We start from the raw sequence: 18,667 nt of genomic DNA, 5'->3' as shown, positions 1-18,667 counted from the left end.
CAAGCACTGTAAATACTTGCTGGTGACAGCAAGCACATAATCACACACACACCCTCCACGTTTATCCTGGCATCATGTTCTCAGAAGCCTGGTATTTTCAAAGAGGAGGCCTCCAGGAAGACAGGCAGGGTGACCACCGTTTTAAAAGGTTCCCCATCCACGGACGGGAGGTTTCTCTTTGCTATTAAAGGCGCACGAGGCCCCCGTGCTTATGTCCTGTGACGCATGCAGGCCAGCTGGGCAAACAGTCTTCCTGTCCACTTTGTAATAAGAAAGGCAAAGCACAGGTGACTTCTGTATGGGCTCTTTATTTGGGTTTTTAGATGGCTGACACTCGCAGCTCGATCTGAGTCACGTGTCTCGTGTGAAATCAAACCACTAACATCTCCTCCGCTCGAAATGTCCAAACCACAGGGTCTCCGTCTCTGGAAGGTTCTAGCGTGTTCCAGCGAGAAGGGGAATTGGGGAAACACTTGTTTTCATAGCACTGGGTCAGAGTCAGGCAGGGCTTTTCAGGGAAATCCTAATGCAAAACAGCATCCAGTGTTCATGGTGCCGAGGCTTTTCTGAGAAGATGTTTTGGCTGATGTTTATTTTCCTTGCACATGCATGCTTGTCTCCTTATGACATATTAATCATATTTCATTAGAAACACTTGCACAAAACAAACATACATAATGTTTTAAATGGTTTGGTGATCATGGGAGATCAAAATGGGTTTTTAGGTCCTGTAAACGTGTGTGTGTGTGTGTGTGTGTGTGTGTGTGTGTGTGTGTGTGTGTGTGTGTGTGTGTGTGTGTGTGTGTGTGTGTGTGTGTGTGTGTGTGTGTGTGTGTGTGTGTGTGTGTGTGTGTGTGTGTGTGTGTGTGTGTGTGTGTGTGTGTGTGTGTGTGTGTGTGTGTGTGTGTGTGTGTGTGTGTGTGTGTGCTAAACAAAGTTTTCTCCTCTTCGCAGAGACTATGTTAAGTTTTGTGGATGACATCATGTCCGGGGCCAAATCTCCATGTGTGATGCTCGGGGACATCCCTGATCCTCTCTCATCTATCTCGCTGATCATACGCTGCCTGGAGCCAGACACCACATACATGTGAGTTTCTGCTGCTATGTAATGACGCATGACTTTATTTGAGTCTTTGTATTAAAATATCAGCATTTCCACTTTGAAATTAATTAGAGATGAACACTAGAATGTTCTCAACACAAAAGTGTCGATTTATTTGATTTTCTCTTAATGCTATCAAGATAATATTTCATAAGCAATAAGTGCATTGTATCAAATTATTAATTCAAATATTATTACATAGTAGTTAAAGACACATGATATAAAGTGGGACCATCATAATAATATAAATCAAAGGGGTCATCTCCAGTTTCTTAACCTAAGTGTAACGCCAGGTTTTTTCAGCATGGAACACCTGTTTCCTTTGCTTTTGCAAGAGGCATCGTCATTGAGCGCTTAGTGAGAAACAAAAGTTGTTGCATGTCTTTAGTCAGATGAGGGTTTTAATATCTGCGTGAGTCTAAGCAATTATATCCAGCTAAGGCTGTGAAAATCCGATAACGATTTGTGTAAAATATGTCTGGAGCACTTCCTATCTATGTCAATTGTCCAATATCAGTAGTTGATTTAGCATGTGCTTTTCACTAAATAGCTTGGCAGTCACTGTAGCAGGTAAGGAGTCTTTTTGGAAAGTATAATTGGCCCAATCATCGCTTTTGTATAAAAGCTGGTGACATCAGCCTGACGTCTTCTCTTGGAAGTGGTAATTGCGTGGTGGGCCCCTGTCTGTTTAGACTCCCATGGATAGTTTTGTGATGTATTACATCCTTTTCTCAGGAACGTTCAATTTTGTGCCACAGGGAAGAACATGGTTTGCTCGCCCAGTGGGCCTATTCAATTTGGGCGAGTTTTACATGCTTCAGATACAGCATGGGGAAACATTTCATACTTTGGAATGGTTTTAAAGTGCGTCAAGGGGTGCATTTTGCGGTAATAGCAGAAACAGCAATAGAAAGATTGATGTGTTAAACAGTGCTGCAAAAACATGAAAAGGTTTTCGTAAACACTTGACATTAGCCATATATTGTAAAAAAACAGGAACTGCAATATATAGCATTTAATATTGCTATATATTCCTACTCTAAAATAACCTCTGAAGTCTGCAAACATCTGTCTTTGCAGTTTAACACATTTGAGCATTACTTGCGATGGTCTGTGTTGGTGCAATTTTCATGTGGGTATTCCAACATGTAGGTGCTTGAATTTAAACGCCCTGCTACCTTTCCTCCTGATTTCCTGTGTTACACGTCCTGCACATATGTTGACAGTTAGCGCACACACACACACACACACACACACACACACACACACACACACAGTGGACATGCAGGGCATGCTGGAGATATTACACCAGCCCAGAGGGAGGATTGAGTCCTTCTTAGTATACTTCTTTCCAAATGTTTTCGATATTTGACCATTGTTCAAAGAAGCACAGATTGTCTTGATATTATCTATGGACATGTTCAGTGTTATTGTCTGGTTCACCTCAGAGGTTTAAGTTTCAAGAAAAACACAGTACAAAAATCTGAGACTGCTAGGGAATATGCTTCATTTTTATTTTTCAATTTTAATCATTTCTTTAATTAAAAATTATATCAGCAAAATTAACAGTTAATTTCTTATTTGGATGTATTTTTCCACTAAAAACTAATTTCAAGATGTTCAACGTGGTCTTAGCAGGTTTATTATCGTTAACTAAAAACTAAAACTAAAATCATTTCTATTCATTGAAATAAAGCTAAAATAAAATGTAAATATTAGTTGAAAAAAGAGAGAATTTTACCTAACGAGTCAACGTTTTTATATCTGAAGTCTCCCTTTACATTCTTACAACGCAAACGTCCTAAACACTTAAATGTTAATCTGTTAAAAAGGCGGAAATTTCCCCTGCTTATTAAAAGTTACGTTCACCTTCATTAAAATAGCGAATATCAGATCAGCTGACGGACGAGACACCTCAGCATTTGTATTGCAAATGTCACAGTGATTCTTCTGAAATCTGAATACAGATTTATGCTTTGTTAGGCATGTGTATACAGCTTAATCCATCATGTACAGTTATTCGCTGTGAACAGTATAGTACTGTTTTTTATTTGTACAGTAACTGTAAATGACTCAACAGTGTTTTTAGTAACAACAGCTTGTATTTAGAAGCAGTAAAGATGACTTAAATGTTGGTCAAATTAATAATTAGCTCAGCAATATACAAATAACTAGGGGTGTAAAGATTCATCAACTACATTGATGTATCGATTTATATTCCTATTATCCAACTACATCGATCTGTGTTTACTTGTTTGTTTATATCCATAATTAATTGATACCTGATTCCCTTACAAGAATTTTTGGCTAAAAAGTCACTGAATCGATTTCAAGTCACTGAATCGTTTCGGATTGTATCGTTCTAAATGAACCAATATCGTCCTTGAATCGTATCGACAACCACGAATCCAATACAAATCGAATCGTTATTAAAACGAATCGTTACACCCCTACAAATAACACTTAATTCATATACAAACATGCTAGTAAAAAGCCATATAATTTGAGCTGACCTGTGGCTTACTAATGGTTTCCAAGATCTCCAGTCTGAAGTGGATGTTGGCCAATAAAAGACATCAGGAAATAATATACACACTTCTCAACTTATTCAGAGAAATGGCGCTGACTGCATATGGTTTAAAGACATTAAGCTTTATTTACAAGCATTTTTACTATTGCTGCAAGATGATGCATGGTAACCCTTTTGATTGTAATATAGTGCAATTTAGTAATAGGGGATTGTATGTATTGTTAATATATATTCAAATCAATTTCTGATAATAATCCCAGATATCGTAGTGTTGTCAGTCCGCAGATGATGAAAGGCAGAGAAGATCAAATCTAAGTTATTTTAGTTAAATAAAGTAAACCAAAGTAGACTCAGGTAATCCAAAAGCAACGAGACAGGGTGTAGCACGCAATACACAAACAATACCGGACAACTGAAAGGAGCACAAAGAGGAACTTAAATACACAGTGATAATGACAACATAATGGACAGATGTGATGATTAGATGAGTGTCCATGACAACTGATGACTGGCGGGAAAATTAGGAACAAAGGAAACACAGGAAACAGGTAACTGATGAATGCAAACTATAAGTCCATGAAAACGAAACTAAACACACAGATTGTGACAGATATATGTTCATTGTTCATGCTTAATATTTCCCGCATCTTAAAAACTATTCACGTGCGACTGATAGGCTGCAAATCGGGTGATTTAATGTCAGTGTTTTGGCTGTTAGTCAATGACGCCTTCTGTTGGTAGGGAATCGTAAGATGGCCGCTCTTCGAACACTTCCGGTGGCTTCACCGCTTGCTGGCAATTTAGAACGCAATGAGCAATCCAGTCATTGATATACATCAGTGGTCTTAGACTTTATTTTCACTACTATCACCAAAACAGGTGTGTGAAATTTAAATATAGTTATTAATATTAATAATCAAGGTTTTAATAGAGGGTTTTTTTTCTACTCCTGCTTCATATTGTATTCTACTTGATGTGAAAAGACTACAGAGAGCCGATGTTCATAAATTTAATCTCTTCCTGGCACTTTGAGGATCTCACTGCTGTGAAACTGCAGGTGGTAGTTGTTTATGATATCTTCCACTAGATGGGGATGTAGTTCAACGTAATCTTTACAACCTGCCTCCCACAGCCTGCAGCACATATCATCAGTGATAGAGTCATTGCAGCGATCTTCTCGGAGTGAGTGGGTACACCACCACAGCTGGTTGCTATTGTTCAAGTTGAGTTGTCTGCACTAAATGGATTCTCAAATCAAAGCCATGAGCCGGACGTAAACTCATGCTTATGTAATGGGAGTGGTGCAGTCATGCATTTTGATTTTAATGGAGGTATATGCTGTTATATGATTACATAATTCACACACTGAAACAATTTGTTGACTGTGAACTTCAAAGGACTCCTAAAAAGGTAATGGTTCATAATATCCCAGATCTATTTGGAAGTGTTATTTCCAACCAAATCTAATGAATCCAAATACACTTATTTATTCATTTAACCTTAACCCTGAGTTTATTTTGATAAATGTTATTGTTTGAGACATGCATCTTATATTATTATTATTATTATTGCTATTAGTAGTAGTAGTAGTAGTAGTAGTTAGATAGATATATTTTATTGGGAATCATCGCCTTTTGTTTAATGAACATGCTCTGAACATGTTGAGCTGTGGTGCTTATTTTGGAAAATGTGGTTAAAATCTGGCCTGCAACATATGTCCCAATCATATTGTAAAAGGCTCAAAAAAAAAAAAAACGGTAACACTTTATTTTTTGGTCCACTTTCACGTCGACTAGACTTTCTGCTTTAGGGCACAATATGTAAGATTTTTGTATTAAAATATCCAATAACTACTAGACCAATTTGGTTACACTATATTTTAAGGTGTCATTGTTACAGTGTAATTATATATTTAAGTACTGAGTAATATTAAGCGACTACATGTACTTACTATAGGGTTAGGGTAGGATTAGGATTTGGTTGAGGGTTAGTTGCATGTAATTATGCATAATTTACTGTTATTACTATGGTAAGTTCATGTAACATATGTAACAAGGACACTGTAAAATAAAGTGTTACCAACAGTTTTATATATTTTGTTGACTTGTGTACTTACATTATCGCAAATGTTTCCAACAATGTTTAAATCCAGAGAAATCAGCTATTTTAACCAGTGGCACGGCCGGTGTCATTGCGTCGCCTGTCAGTGACGTCGTTAACATAACTATCAACACTTATTTTTAATAAGATTTTTTTTACCAAGTAAAACAGCGCTGCATTACCCCTCAATTTTAATTAGTCAAATAAAGTGACGTAGTAATTCAGCACTTGTGGCTTTTTCATTAGGATTAAATAAAGTAATGTTAAATTAAGTGATCAAATGTAACTAACAAAGTTTAGGGAAGAAGGAGGAGGATGCAACTTTAATCGTAACTTTAATTGTCAAAAAAAAACGAAAAAACGTCAAACGAAAGGAGCAGCAGAGGCTGACTGCGGCATATAAGCATTATAAAAACAGTAGTGTAAAATGTCCCAGGCTCTCGACCAGCTTTTCTTCATACTACAGTAACGTTGATAAAACTTTTCAACTTATTCTATTAATTCTAACCCTAAGCTAACGGTCTACTAATACTCTGAGAGTTAGTTGACATGTAGTTGCAAAGTTACTTATAGTTAATAGAATGTCTGAAGTTGACTATCAAAATAAAGTGGAACTTGAGAATTGAGAATGTGACAAATGTCTTCTTGTGCAATGTCAGGTTTCGGCTGTGGGCGGTGGACAACACGGGTCGGCGTTCCAGTCCGAGTGAGGTGACGATGAAAACTCCCTGTCCTGCCGTGGATGACGTCAAGGCTCAAGGTAGAGAACTGCTTGCATATTGTAGAATGAACTTCTTAGGTTAGGGCAATATTCAGAAGATCAGAAGTGATTTGATTTGGTTGAATATCCCCTCAGAAATAGCAGACAAGATTTACAACCTGTTCAATGGCTACACCAGTGGGAAGGAACAGCAGACGGCCTACAACACGCTTATGGACCTGGGCTCACCAACCCTCCACCGAGTACTTTACCACTACAACCAGCGCTATGAGAGCTTTGGAGAGTTCACTTGGCGCTGTGAAGATGAACTGGGGCCCAGGTTTGTAAAACGATTCTCAAGCTCTGTTACAAAAGCTAGTTAAATTCTTATAGGCAGCTAACTTTTTAGACAGCATTGCAACCATTATGGAAGTTTATAAGGACAGTTTGGGATGCTCTATAGTTGAGTGTCCCAAATTGATTCCAAATTGCACTCCACACTGGATACAATTGTGCTTGATGTTTGCATGTTGCTAAGCTAACAGCGCAATGCTGTTAAAAACAAACACAGACATAAAATGATAAATTAGTATTATTTATTTTTCATTTATGTGCGTGAATTTAAATGATTATATATTTGATTTAATTCTATGAACTATTTTATAAGCTATTTATAGAATTAAATATATTTATAATCCACATTTGTTTCGCTTTTTAAGCAATCTTGGATTTATATTTTCACTGAGCTCAGCACAGTGCATTATGGGATGTTACCTTGGAATGGATGTGGGTATGTTAGGGGGACACGTTCGTTTTTATTGATTGCAATTAAACCTAATATCTTGTTTCACAAGCTTTTATGCGCTTTTTAAATTACATAGTAAACGCAGATTATTCTATTATGGATTCTAACGTCAGACGTGATTAGGGAATTTGTGCTAATTAGGTTTAAATTGCAATCAAACTGATTACAGTACATTTAAAGGGATCACTAAGGCATCACGCTGACCACAGAACAGGGTGGCAATCTTTATACACCCTCCAAAACAAACCAAAGACAAATAAGGTCTGGATTTTAGAATTGCACTGAAACGCTTTCTAAACGTAGCCATGTGTTCGATATAAAACTTGAACGCTTCCTCGCTGATGCACAGTAGAGGCAGGTGAATTTAATTAAGGCCGTTTGGACGACCGTACCTGAGGCCTCGGTTCAAATTAAAAGGTTGTATTTAATCGTCTCCATGTTGCAAGGTTTTCCTTTCTTGCTCCCGAGTTACTGCTCTAAAACACACTTATATCAAACTCTATCCCACCCAGTGTGACTGATGAGAGTTAACCGCTGTGAGGACTTAACCAGTGCTGCTTTCAAACCAAGATCATGGATTCATGGTAGTTTAATCAAATTCAGGCCTTGGATATTTTCTCAGTCATACATGATTTAGCATGTTCCAGTTTGCTCTTCCCTTTACTATACCTCTCTTTCTCCTTTGACAGACTTTCACAAGTAGCTGAATATCCTGATGCAATGATTGTTTTGTTTTTTTCAAAGAAACATTTATATTGCAAAAAATGTTCAATCGATGCCATCATGGAATCAATAAATAACAATACCATCACTTTTAATTGTACATACATTTAATGTGCTATTACTTCTTTGTATTCTCTTTTCACTATGCTTATTTTTATTTATTTATTTCAACAGTTCATAATGTATTCAATTTCATTATATATTGATTTTCTTCATGCTGTCTGCTACGTTTTATTTCAAGTTGTATATTTCAGTTTGTTTTTCATTTTAATGTGCACTTATTATTTTGTTTATTTATTGCACCATTTTATGATGTATTTAATAATTTCATTATATTTCTATTTAAATTTATTTGAAGTGAGTTAGCTAAGTTTAACTAAATTTCATTTATACATTGCATTATTTATAAAGTTACTGTTTATCATTAACCTTTCCATAAGGAGGACCCTGTGACTGCTAAAGGGCAAATGGTCTGTTGACCCCCATATTGAGTCAAGTGATGCCATAATACTGTCACTGGCCATCATTCAGATTTGAGAACTTTGAGTTTAAATGATAGTAGATCAGTTAGTATTAATTGAGCCCCTAAAGCTGTCTCCTACGACGAATGCATCAAGATAACTCAAAAACAACATTCAGTCATATGAATTCATCCATATATTCGCACAGTGACGGGAGCGTGTGATCATGCTCCTGTGATCGACCCAGTTTCATGAAATGTTGCGCAAGTTTTTAGGCCGTTCAAGTGGAGGTCTGGGGAGATGGGCCATTATCTCCACAGCATCTGCCTTCCAAACAACTCGTATGCGTCATTTCCAATCTCATTACGCCCGTACGGCATTTTTTAAGGCATAGGATAGTATAAACAAAGAGAATTTGTTTCTAAGTCTTTGATACAAACGGAATGCAGTTCACTGGGGTTTCCTCATTTAAATGCAATTTTCTTCAACTAGTCATAATACAAGATAATTGTCACTAAACTGGTCCCACTCAGGTCCTGACCTGGAACAAAATGGATTAAAAAGACAAATAAATTTCCTATGTTTTCTTTCTTTTTGAGATATCATAAAGGTTGTCTTGTGACTCACTCTTAATTGGTGGGCCTATTGGTTGGACTGACTCACGCTATAATTGGTGGAATTCAGTGTGTTCGGTCAAAGTTCTTGCTTTGTTTTCATAGGAGATTAATGCTATACCGTTACTATAAGGAGCGGTGTCACTCTCTCATGAGGCTATTTCAAATGGATGTTATGAAATGTGGTTGGTGTGTTACTGTGGGTGTCGGTGGAATGCAGCTGATTGTTTCCTCTCAGACTAGTGCAAGAGATTTCGGAAAAGCGAGAGTGAGAGAGGCACTGGCAGAGGCCAAGAGGTTGAAAACGTACCTTGGAAATTAGAGGCCACTTTCCACTTCCATACATGCTGGAATTTATGGTGACAACCGTTGCTATTTGGAGACCAAAACGGACTTTCTTGAAAAATTAAAGGATAACAAACCACAGGGTTTTGTTTTAAGCAAATAAACATCCAAATTCCTACAACCACTGAAATGTGGCAAGATATTAAAAACACAAATACATTCAAAAGAATGATATAAATGACAGCATCTCTACTGCAGATGGGAATATTTTTCATTTAATATGCTAGTGATTTCTGACATCGTTAAAATTCCATTATTATACGTTGTGAATTAAGCGCAAGCCAAAGAAAATAATGATTTTATACTTCAGTTCAATAATTTCAAAAACAACCAATCGAAACACTGTGCGATCAGTTTAATCGATTTAAGCCACATTTTAATCGTAAACTTAAAAATGCACTTAGCTACCCCAAAAGCCTGGTTGGTCCACACAGATTTGGTTTTTGGTATTTATACAGTAGAGTGTTGAGCTTCTGGTTTGGCAGGGGTTTGAAGTGAAGCTATGACTTAGGAATGAGGCGCTCTTTCCGTACTCTTGGTATCACATTTCAGCTTTTTGTCTTTTGCGAAGGACATTGGCGCTTCATCGCATTCACACATACTCAATAAACGTCCTCTCAAGTCACTGTCGCTAATAGAATTCACAGGTACTTAACCTTAACTGCCGTTCACCTAATCGGTCCTGTTACCTCAAAAGATTCTTGATGGGAAAAATTTTCATTTTTAAAGTCTTTGCCATTAGAGTACACCACAGGCTTGATTTATGATCAATCTCTTCAGTCCAGATTTTGAAGAGCGTAATTTAAGGGGTGCAGACAAGAAGACCTGTGTTTTAGCTGAATATGGCCATCTCCTGCAGTTTCTATTTATTATATTGGAGTCTCCCATCAATCTTTCAGTCTCATGCTCCGGAGCAGCTTGTGAGGTGGGCATTCTCAGAATGGATAAACGGAATGGAATGCTCAATGTTTAAACCACTGAAGGAAGAAAAATTTCAAGCCAGTGTCAAGAGCATTGCGTAACAGCAATATTATAAAAACTATGCGGTATGAATATCACAATAGCTGTTAGCAGAAAATACCAACTTGCACATCACTTGCGGAACAAGAAATGTGCTGTGTGCGTCCATACTGAGACCTTGTTGTAATTAGATGGTACAAAAATAAAACAAATATTACTATAAAGGAATCAAATTAGATTTGAGCCTAAATGAAAAGTATGTGAGTGAGTTTTTATTTTACTGAGGATTTGTTGACTAATCGTCCAAAAGATGAATAAATTATAATAATATATTTCAAAGAAAAAATACTTCATAAAACTTTTGTTGAAAATTGTGAAATATTATTACACGTATCTAAACTATTTTGTATTTGATATAAAATGCAATATATTCCTTTGATGGCAAAGCTGAATTTTTAGAAGTCATCACCCCAGTCTTCAGTGTCACATGATACTTCAGAAATAATTTTAATATGTTGATTTGTAGCTCAAAAAAACTTTTCTTATTATCAGTGTTGAAAACAGTTGTGCTGCTTAACTTTTTTTCAGTATTCTTTGATGAATAAAAAGTTCAAATAACAGCATTTATTTCACATAAAAATATTTTGTGACATTATGTCTTTATAGTCACTTTTGTTCAATTTAAATGAATCGTTGCTCAATTAAAGTGTTGTTGTTTTTTCGTAATAATAATCATAACAACAGTAATAATAAATATAGCTGCAAGCAGCGACTAAGGGGCCATGCACAAAAAAAGCCACAATGAATTATGCAAGCATGGCTGGGAGCATCAGACCATCTAATTAAAGACATTTTAGATTATTTTAGTCAAAAATGGCTTAAACATCTTCAAAAATATAATCACATGGGTGCATTCGAATCATCTTGAGGCAAGGAATTGGTTTAAAAAAGACATTTGTTATGTTTATTGGCATAAACGTAATTGCATATTTGGACAGTTGGTGGCGCTAGAGGGATTGAGTTAGAGACTCCAAAAAGAAGAATAATGAGAAAACTAACGGAAATAATAGGTACAACACCTTTGGTGTTTGGTCCCTAATAATAATAATAATATAGTATAGTTGATTGATTTTGTGTTGCATATGCATATAATTCAGAAAATCTGTATCTAAATGAACATATATTACTAATTCAATATCATCTTTGTGTTTGCTTCTGCAGGAAAGCTGGATTGATCCTGTCTCAGCTGGATGAACTCAGTGGTTGGTGCCGGGGTCTCCTCCAGGAACCAAAAATTGGCTTGCGCAGAGCATCCCTTAAATATCTGTCTTGTCGTTATACAGATACCAAAGCATTCGGGCTCAGCTGGGTGAATCTCAGCCAAGACTTGCGTAAGGCATGTGAAGATCAGATGCTCTCCGTTATGTACAATGATTATGGAGAACCCAAGGAACTTTAAACGATTTGGACAACTAGAGGACTAGTCAGGGGTTGTACCTAAACTTGGCCTCCCCTTTAGGGCTTCTCTCTAGAGAATCTGCTCCATCAGTTTTAACATTAATTGGCCATTTAATGATGAAGGGGAAAGTATTTGGTGGGAACGTGAGCAATCCATCCTGATTTTTCAAGAAGCATTCAAGTGATGTGTCTTTGGCCTTGAACATACAAATGTACAGTGTACAGGCAAAGGAAAGTTGCATTAAAGTGTCATTTAGAACTAGTGGTGTATTTGATCAAATAGTGCATACACCAGCTTGTATAGGTAAGACTTTTTCACAAGAACTAAAACTGTCTCTTCTTCATGTGATGAAAACGTCTGTCTTTGTAGTGCATATAGATATGGAAAGAGCTATAGCAAATGTAAATGTTAATTAGATATTAAATCTATTACTAATGTGCTGAATGTAGTATTCAAACTAAGGTATGCGAAGTCAAGCAACTGTACAGACGTTTTTTAAAGTATAAGCAGTATTATGAAAATAATCATTTTAAAAGTTGTGTACAATAACATGTCTTGTTTATGTTTTATTTCCTATTCCAAATAAAATTGGCCAAATTAAATCAATGATAATTTCATTTTTCAACTGAAATTTTAACAAAAGTAATGAGAGTTACACAGTTCTTTCAAGTCAAAGTGGAAGTATAGTGGCAGATCTTTTCTTCTATATTGTGACGTACATCCGAGTAAAATGAATTATCGATGGAAAAAGGGCGGGGACTTGGTTCTATTGATTGGTTGGAGCCAGATCTAAATGTGAGCTTGCAGTTGATTGTAAGAAAAGGGGTGGGATTTAAGAGGACTAAATGATTGGAGAAGTCTGACATGTCAACAGAGAGTCTGAAAGTAAAAAAACAACATTTTCTTTACCATTTCATTTCCTTATATTATTATTATTTTTATCTTTCATATATTTAATTTTCAACCTTAATATTCTTGATTTCATATTGTATTTCTGTCTTCATTTTGCACCATTTGATAGTTAAAAATGATTTGAATCTTAAAATTAAATATCTTATATTTAAAAAAAAAATGATATTGCGCTCAATAACGGACAATAGACTTTTTAAATCCCACCGAACTTGTCTTTAATATTGTGTATTTATTCTTTATTGATATGACAGTGACACTACACTTTAACAGACTGAAGAGCATACAAAAATAGTATCATATATTTCCATTACAATTGCTATAAATGAACTGTCTTTTCCCAAAGCACACATGCATTTCACAGGTTTTGCATGTAAATGTAGAGGGTATAAAATAAATCCAGAGTTCTGAAGATAAGCACTTGTTTATATACCTGTATTAATGACATATAGGTGAAGATAGTTTAAAGACTGTGGGCTAAAATATTGGTCACATCTACATCTACACCTATGTTAGAGTTTTTGAAAATATATTTGGTAGTATTTTATAGATTAGTGTTGAAGAGGATTGTTTTTATGCAATGCTATGGTTTGAATTACTGCCTTTGATCAGCCTCTCTCTCATGTGGCACGAGAAACAACATTCAGGTTATTTGACATTTTCTTTTCAAGCCAGTCTGAGAGCTGTCTGCGCGCTCTCCGCCTTGCTATCATTCACAGCGGTCCTGGCTCCTTTCGCTTGGCTGTGCCCTTGTTCTCTTCGGCTTCGGGGTCACGGCAGGTGCACTCATCGTGATCGCAGTCCACCCCGAACTGAATGACCTGTCAATCAATCAGACACATTTTTACAAACAGCGTCCAAAAAATATTCGGCCACAAACATCTTATACGGTATGTGGGAGCCACACGCAGTCTTTGAACGAGAGATCAAAGTGTGGTTCGGATAATTCGGCTCGAAAATACATCGCAGTGGATCAAAACAATGAGCGTTACCTTTTTCCAGATGTCTGATCGATATCAACTGTTGACCAAATTACTCAAAATGACCAAACTGTTTATTGAAGAAATATGTACAAAAACTTGGAGAATGGCCTGGTCGGGTGTTTATTTTCATAACTAGAAAATCAAGGATTGGGGTTTTTACACTAGAAGGATTTCTAGGATTGATTAGGACGGGATGGTCACGTTCAGGGCTGCAGAGATCAAAAAAAGAGAGAGAGAGAAACCCCGACTGTGAGCAGATGAGGAGAGGAGAGGAGAACACATGTTAAGAATCAACAGGAGGAGGTTCTTGTCCAGAATTCGTGCCATCACCACAGGTTACAAAATAAACCCAAATTCCCAGCTAAGCGGCCCACTGCAGGAAAAGTAAACGTGAAACTAGAGGATAAGCGTTGATTTCACCTGATGTTTATGGGATGCAGTTGTCCATTCGTAGTCCAATCGAGACCATTCACTCATTTGTGATGCATTTCTTTGGATCGCTGAAGTTTAGCTTTAGTTTCATGCTAAATAATCATGACAGACGCATTTTAAAAATACCCAAATATTTGCTTTTGGATCACCCACACAAAAAAGTGCAAGAGTATCTGAGTATATCATTTTGTTTCCCGTGCATTTGGCAGGTATTTGGATGCTAGAAAAGAGCCACAGAAGGAGGGATGAGAGGAATTTGTTCTTTATTGTCCAACCTTCTTTCTGGCTCTCGTCCTAGACGCTCTTAAACCAGACTGCCCCACCAACGTACTCGGACTTTTCCATGGCCTGCGTAAACAGAAGCATGGCAGCTCCGTCGGACCAACAGTGGCAGGATGCTGTTCCTCACGGTTTATTTCACTTTCTCAGACCCTGCTTGTTTTACAGTTGCCCGTGACCGCTGACACCTGGCCATCTGCTAATAAAAGCTGCTCTATCCAGTCATTTATTTATGACAGACACTTTCCCCGAGCTCATTCTCTCTATGGGAGAACACGCCACCTGAGTGCCTAATGATGTGGGCGACGTTCATGGAAAGGGTTGACAATGTGACGGCACGATATGAGACCGAGATTGGCACTCTGGGAGAGGAATGAGAAAATGACTAAGCAGCATAGGATGGAATGAGGATGAGAGGAATAGCCCTTCAAATGAGCTTTAGAGGGTTTGATTTACCTTTCTAGATGAGAGAGTGGATGGACAGCAGTCTCCTCCGTCATACTGGCAGTACGCTCGGTTATTAATGGTGTCGCACCAACCATCTCCTCCGAACGGCTGCAAAACAGAAAAGAAAGCGAAAAAAGGAATGTGTTTATTTAATGTACATTTACAAAGAATTTTTTTTGTCGAGATTACTATATTAAAGATTCATTTATCAGTATCGCGCGATATTGGATATTTAATTGTGCATGCTCATTTAAATGATCTTTGCCGTCATCTCACTCACTTCATTTTAGAAAAACACTAATAATTTCGGGTAACACTTTATAATAAGGTTCCACTTGTTAATATTAGTTAATCACATGAACCAACAATGAATAATACTTAGTTAATGTTAATTTAAAGATTTACTAATATATTATTAAAATCAAACTTTGTATCTGTTAATATTACAGTATTAACTAACAATGAACACTTATCTTTTATAACATTAAGAAATATTAAGAAATATTTAAGAAATTAAGAAAAACAAATGTGTTGCTCATTTTTACTTAATATTAGTAAATGCATTGACTAACGTTAACTAATGGGACCTTATTGTAAAGTGTTGCCAATAACACTGTTAAATGTAATCAAATATAATTTTTTTAATGCCTAAATTCACTTGTAGCATTTAAAATCATTGATTTTCTGTTTTATTTGATTTATTTATAAAACAAATATTGATATGGGTCATTTGTCAGTTATCAGTCATAACATGAAAATAATAGAATAGAAAATATTTATAAAAATTCTAAAATCATGCTCACATTATACACAATTAATTTAAGAATGAATCATAGTTTAAATAGAATTAAGCTTATTCTAACAGGCAAACTATAGCCTTCCATCCTACGAAACCGTTTACGTGTCCAAAAAACCTAAACAGACTGAACTAGTAAATGTGCCCTTTAAAGGTTCATGCATGAGTTACTTCATTTTACAATGTTCAATTAACAGTTTTCTCTGAACATGAGGCTGCACGGATGTTCCTTGAATCTCAGAGGAATGAAATGCATGAATCATGCCAAAGGGAGTTCTGTATATTTTATGGTAGGTGGCATTTCTCATTTATTCCTTTCAAATAAAATAAAACTGCATCTGTTATTCCAGACAAAACCTCCTAACTTCCTTGTGCTTCCTTCAATGTCATTACTTCACCTGTGCGAGAGCATGGATACCTGATTTGCAATGCCCAAGGGAGCGAAGTCCAACCTTCTGGAGTGGACTACAATTATCAAATTTAACATGCATAAACACTTTTAAATGTGTAACAAGGCCTTCCTAACGGAATTTACCTAACCTAAAGGATCTGATGCCAATAACTGGAAAAAAAAAGAGCAGTCTGCCAAATATACTTTTGGCTCTCTTGTGCTTGTGGAGTCCTTTCATAGAGTCCGGCTTCTACCTGATTCCACATCCCTGTGCAAGAGCAGCTGGCAAGGAGATCTCTGTAGAATTTATCCCTGCTAAACCTACACCCAATCCAAAATGTTTTTCCTGCCGTGGTCCAATTCTCCAAGTCATAAGCAATAGCATTTTTCATTCTTCAGTTTCAAGCTTGTGTACACTTCATTTAGTTCTTTATTCTTGTTCTCCATCCATTTTATTACCTTAAGCACATTACACATTTATTGGCAATAACAATTTGAAACTTATCATACAACCTTGTGTTTAAATGAACGTGCTACATATTACAAGTTAAATATCTGAATCTAAAACAACATTAATAACGCACGTGTAATATGTAGCACGTTCATTTAAACACAAGGTTGTAAGATAAGTTTCAAGTTGTTATTGGCTGGAAAAAGAAACATGACCTAATGCCTAAACTAAAGAATCGTGTAACAGTAAATGGGAAGGATGTGTGGAATGCATCTGCCCCGGCCAGCAAGAGGAAAACTGCCAGTGAATGTTAAACAACGCTGTACTCAACCATCTGAAGCGCAACACAAAATCATCTGACCTAGACCTCGTGTATATCTGGCACAAGACAAAACAATAGTCAGGAAATGTCCAAATCGTGACATGCCGTTGTCGTTGACCACAACAATAGACAATCTAATATAAATCACATTTAAGCCTCATGTTGACTTTTTTTCATCATAACTAATCTTGCTGAAATTATTACATTTAAACTGACAGCCAAAATAATCATTCTTTCTGTTTTGGTTTGATGGTTTTGGGTTACCCTTTATTTTATGGTGTCCTTAATACAGTGTAATTACACATAAGTATCTGAGTAATAATAAGTAACTACATCCACTTATTGTAGGGTTAGGATTAGGGTTTGGTTAAGGGTTAGTTACACGCAATTATGCATCATGACATCTCTCGGAGAGATTGGCATGGTAATGGTAATGTTTTTGGTCTTGGTGTAATAGATCTGCTACGCTCCGAGTACAGAGACTTGCTCCTGCCAATACATTCACAGACACTGCTGTAAGCATGTAAGACACATACATGAAATAACCCCGGTATAGCAGATCTATACAGGTGGAGCTGGGGAAGGTGGAGGGTTTCTGAAAGCGCGCTGCGGACTGCTAACAGCAACACTAGCGGTATTTGAACGTTGAGCCGCAGCTCACTGGCCGCTAATGCAACAGCAACCAAACCGCTGCGCTATGCAGATGGCGACGCGATTGCAACCAAATGAGTTAAGGACCTATCAGCCTGTGCCATCTAGAGTTTCGTGCCAGAACTTGGTATTTATTATTACATTAACTACATGTAAGATGTGTAACAAGGACACTGTAAAATAAAGTGTTACCTAGTTTTATTTTAGGCATAAGGACCTGCGGTGCAATTTGTTAGGTGTTTTCCTCAATGTTCCGAGACTTAACAGTAAAGATACCATGACCCTACTGTAATCCGATGATGAATATATATTTATCTCAGATAGCCTACTGCTCAGTGTAAGTTCAAGCTGTCTACTTTGAGGTATCTGTCCTAAAATTCTTTTTCCTGGCCTCCTCTCAAAGAGGGTTTTTTTTTTGGAGGCAACCCTGCTATGTTTTTGGGCAGTATCCAAAGCTTGATTTAGATTAGAGAAATTTATTGAAAATGAAAACCTCTATGAGTCACTTAAAAAGATGTATTTTCAAAAAACACAATTAACCCCTAGCAACAGTTTCTGAGACACCGGAGAACAACGAAACAAAATCTTATCTGAAGCAAACAATAAAGGTGTATTTTCACCTTACATGAAATCCCTAAACATCCCACGGGAGCAAAGGATGACACACTCCACAGGTTGCCTGACTGACTGACCACATTTAATGCTTAGAGAAAGATAGAATAAACAAAAACTCCATGGCAACAACATGTTTTCATGGACAACAATGTTTTGAGGCCCCATGTTAGTGCTGGCATCTCACTTTACTGAAGTATGCACCCCTTGATTGGCTCTCTCCAGAGTTCCCAAAAGACTACTAATTATGTTCCCCTCCATTTCATTTCTAATGTAAACTTTTCCTTTTTGTTTTTAAATGCATGCTGAAAAACAAATTTTAGGTAACACATCACAACAGTGAAAGGGTGAATGAAGTGTTTTGTGTGTGTGTGTGTGTGTGTGTGTGTGTGTGTGTGTGTGTGTGTGTGTGTGTGTGTGTGTGTGTGTGTGTGTGTGTGTGTGTGTGTGTGTGTGTGTGTGTGTGTGTGTGTGTGTGTGTGTGTGTGTGTGTGTGTGTGTGTGTGTGTGTGTGTGTGTGTGTGTGTGTGTGTGTGTGTGTGTGTGTGTGTGTGTGTGTGTGTGTGTGTGTGTGTGTGTGTGTGTTGTCAAATTT

The 18,667-nt window shown here is 36.9% G+C and overlaps 2 protein-coding genes across 2 annotated transcripts in view; one reads left to right on the top strand and one right to left on the bottom strand.

The window, feature by feature from the left end:
* The window catches only part of astn1 (astrotactin 1), a gene marked incomplete at both ends in the record, with an annotated part of 225,612 nt that extends 213,813 nt beyond the window's left edge, over positions 1–11,799 (top strand). Inside the window, 4 exons of the mRNA XM_081373616.1 lie at positions 955–1,087; positions 6,392–6,492; positions 6,589–6,772; positions 11,562–11,799. Coding sequence (XP_081229742.1) covers positions 955–1,087; positions 6,392–6,492; positions 6,589–6,772; positions 11,562–11,799 — 656 coding nt within the window. The remainder of the gene's footprint in view (positions 1–954; positions 1,088–6,391; positions 6,493–6,588; positions 6,773–11,561) is intronic.
* A 1,118-nt stretch (positions 11,800–12,917) lies between these two features.
* pappa2 (pappalysin 2) overlaps positions 12,918–18,667 on the bottom strand; it is a 58,481-nt gene continuing 52,731 nt past the window's right edge. Inside the window, exons 22-23 of the mRNA XM_081374036.1 lie at positions 14,859–14,957; positions 12,918–13,529 (exon numbers count right to left, since the gene is read on the bottom strand). Coding sequence (XP_081230162.1) covers positions 13,422–13,529; positions 14,859–14,957 — 207 coding nt within the window. The 3' untranslated portion in view covers positions 12,918–13,421. The remainder of the gene's footprint in view (positions 13,530–14,858; positions 14,958–18,667) is intronic.

Source organism: Scardinius erythrophthalmus, assembly GCF_964197995.2.
Source record: "Scardinius erythrophthalmus genome assembly, chromosome: 9".
NCBI lineage: Eukaryota > Metazoa > Chordata > Actinopteri > Cypriniformes > Leuciscidae > Scardinius > Scardinius erythrophthalmus.
This window is presented reverse-complemented; position numbering and strand designations above follow the sequence as displayed.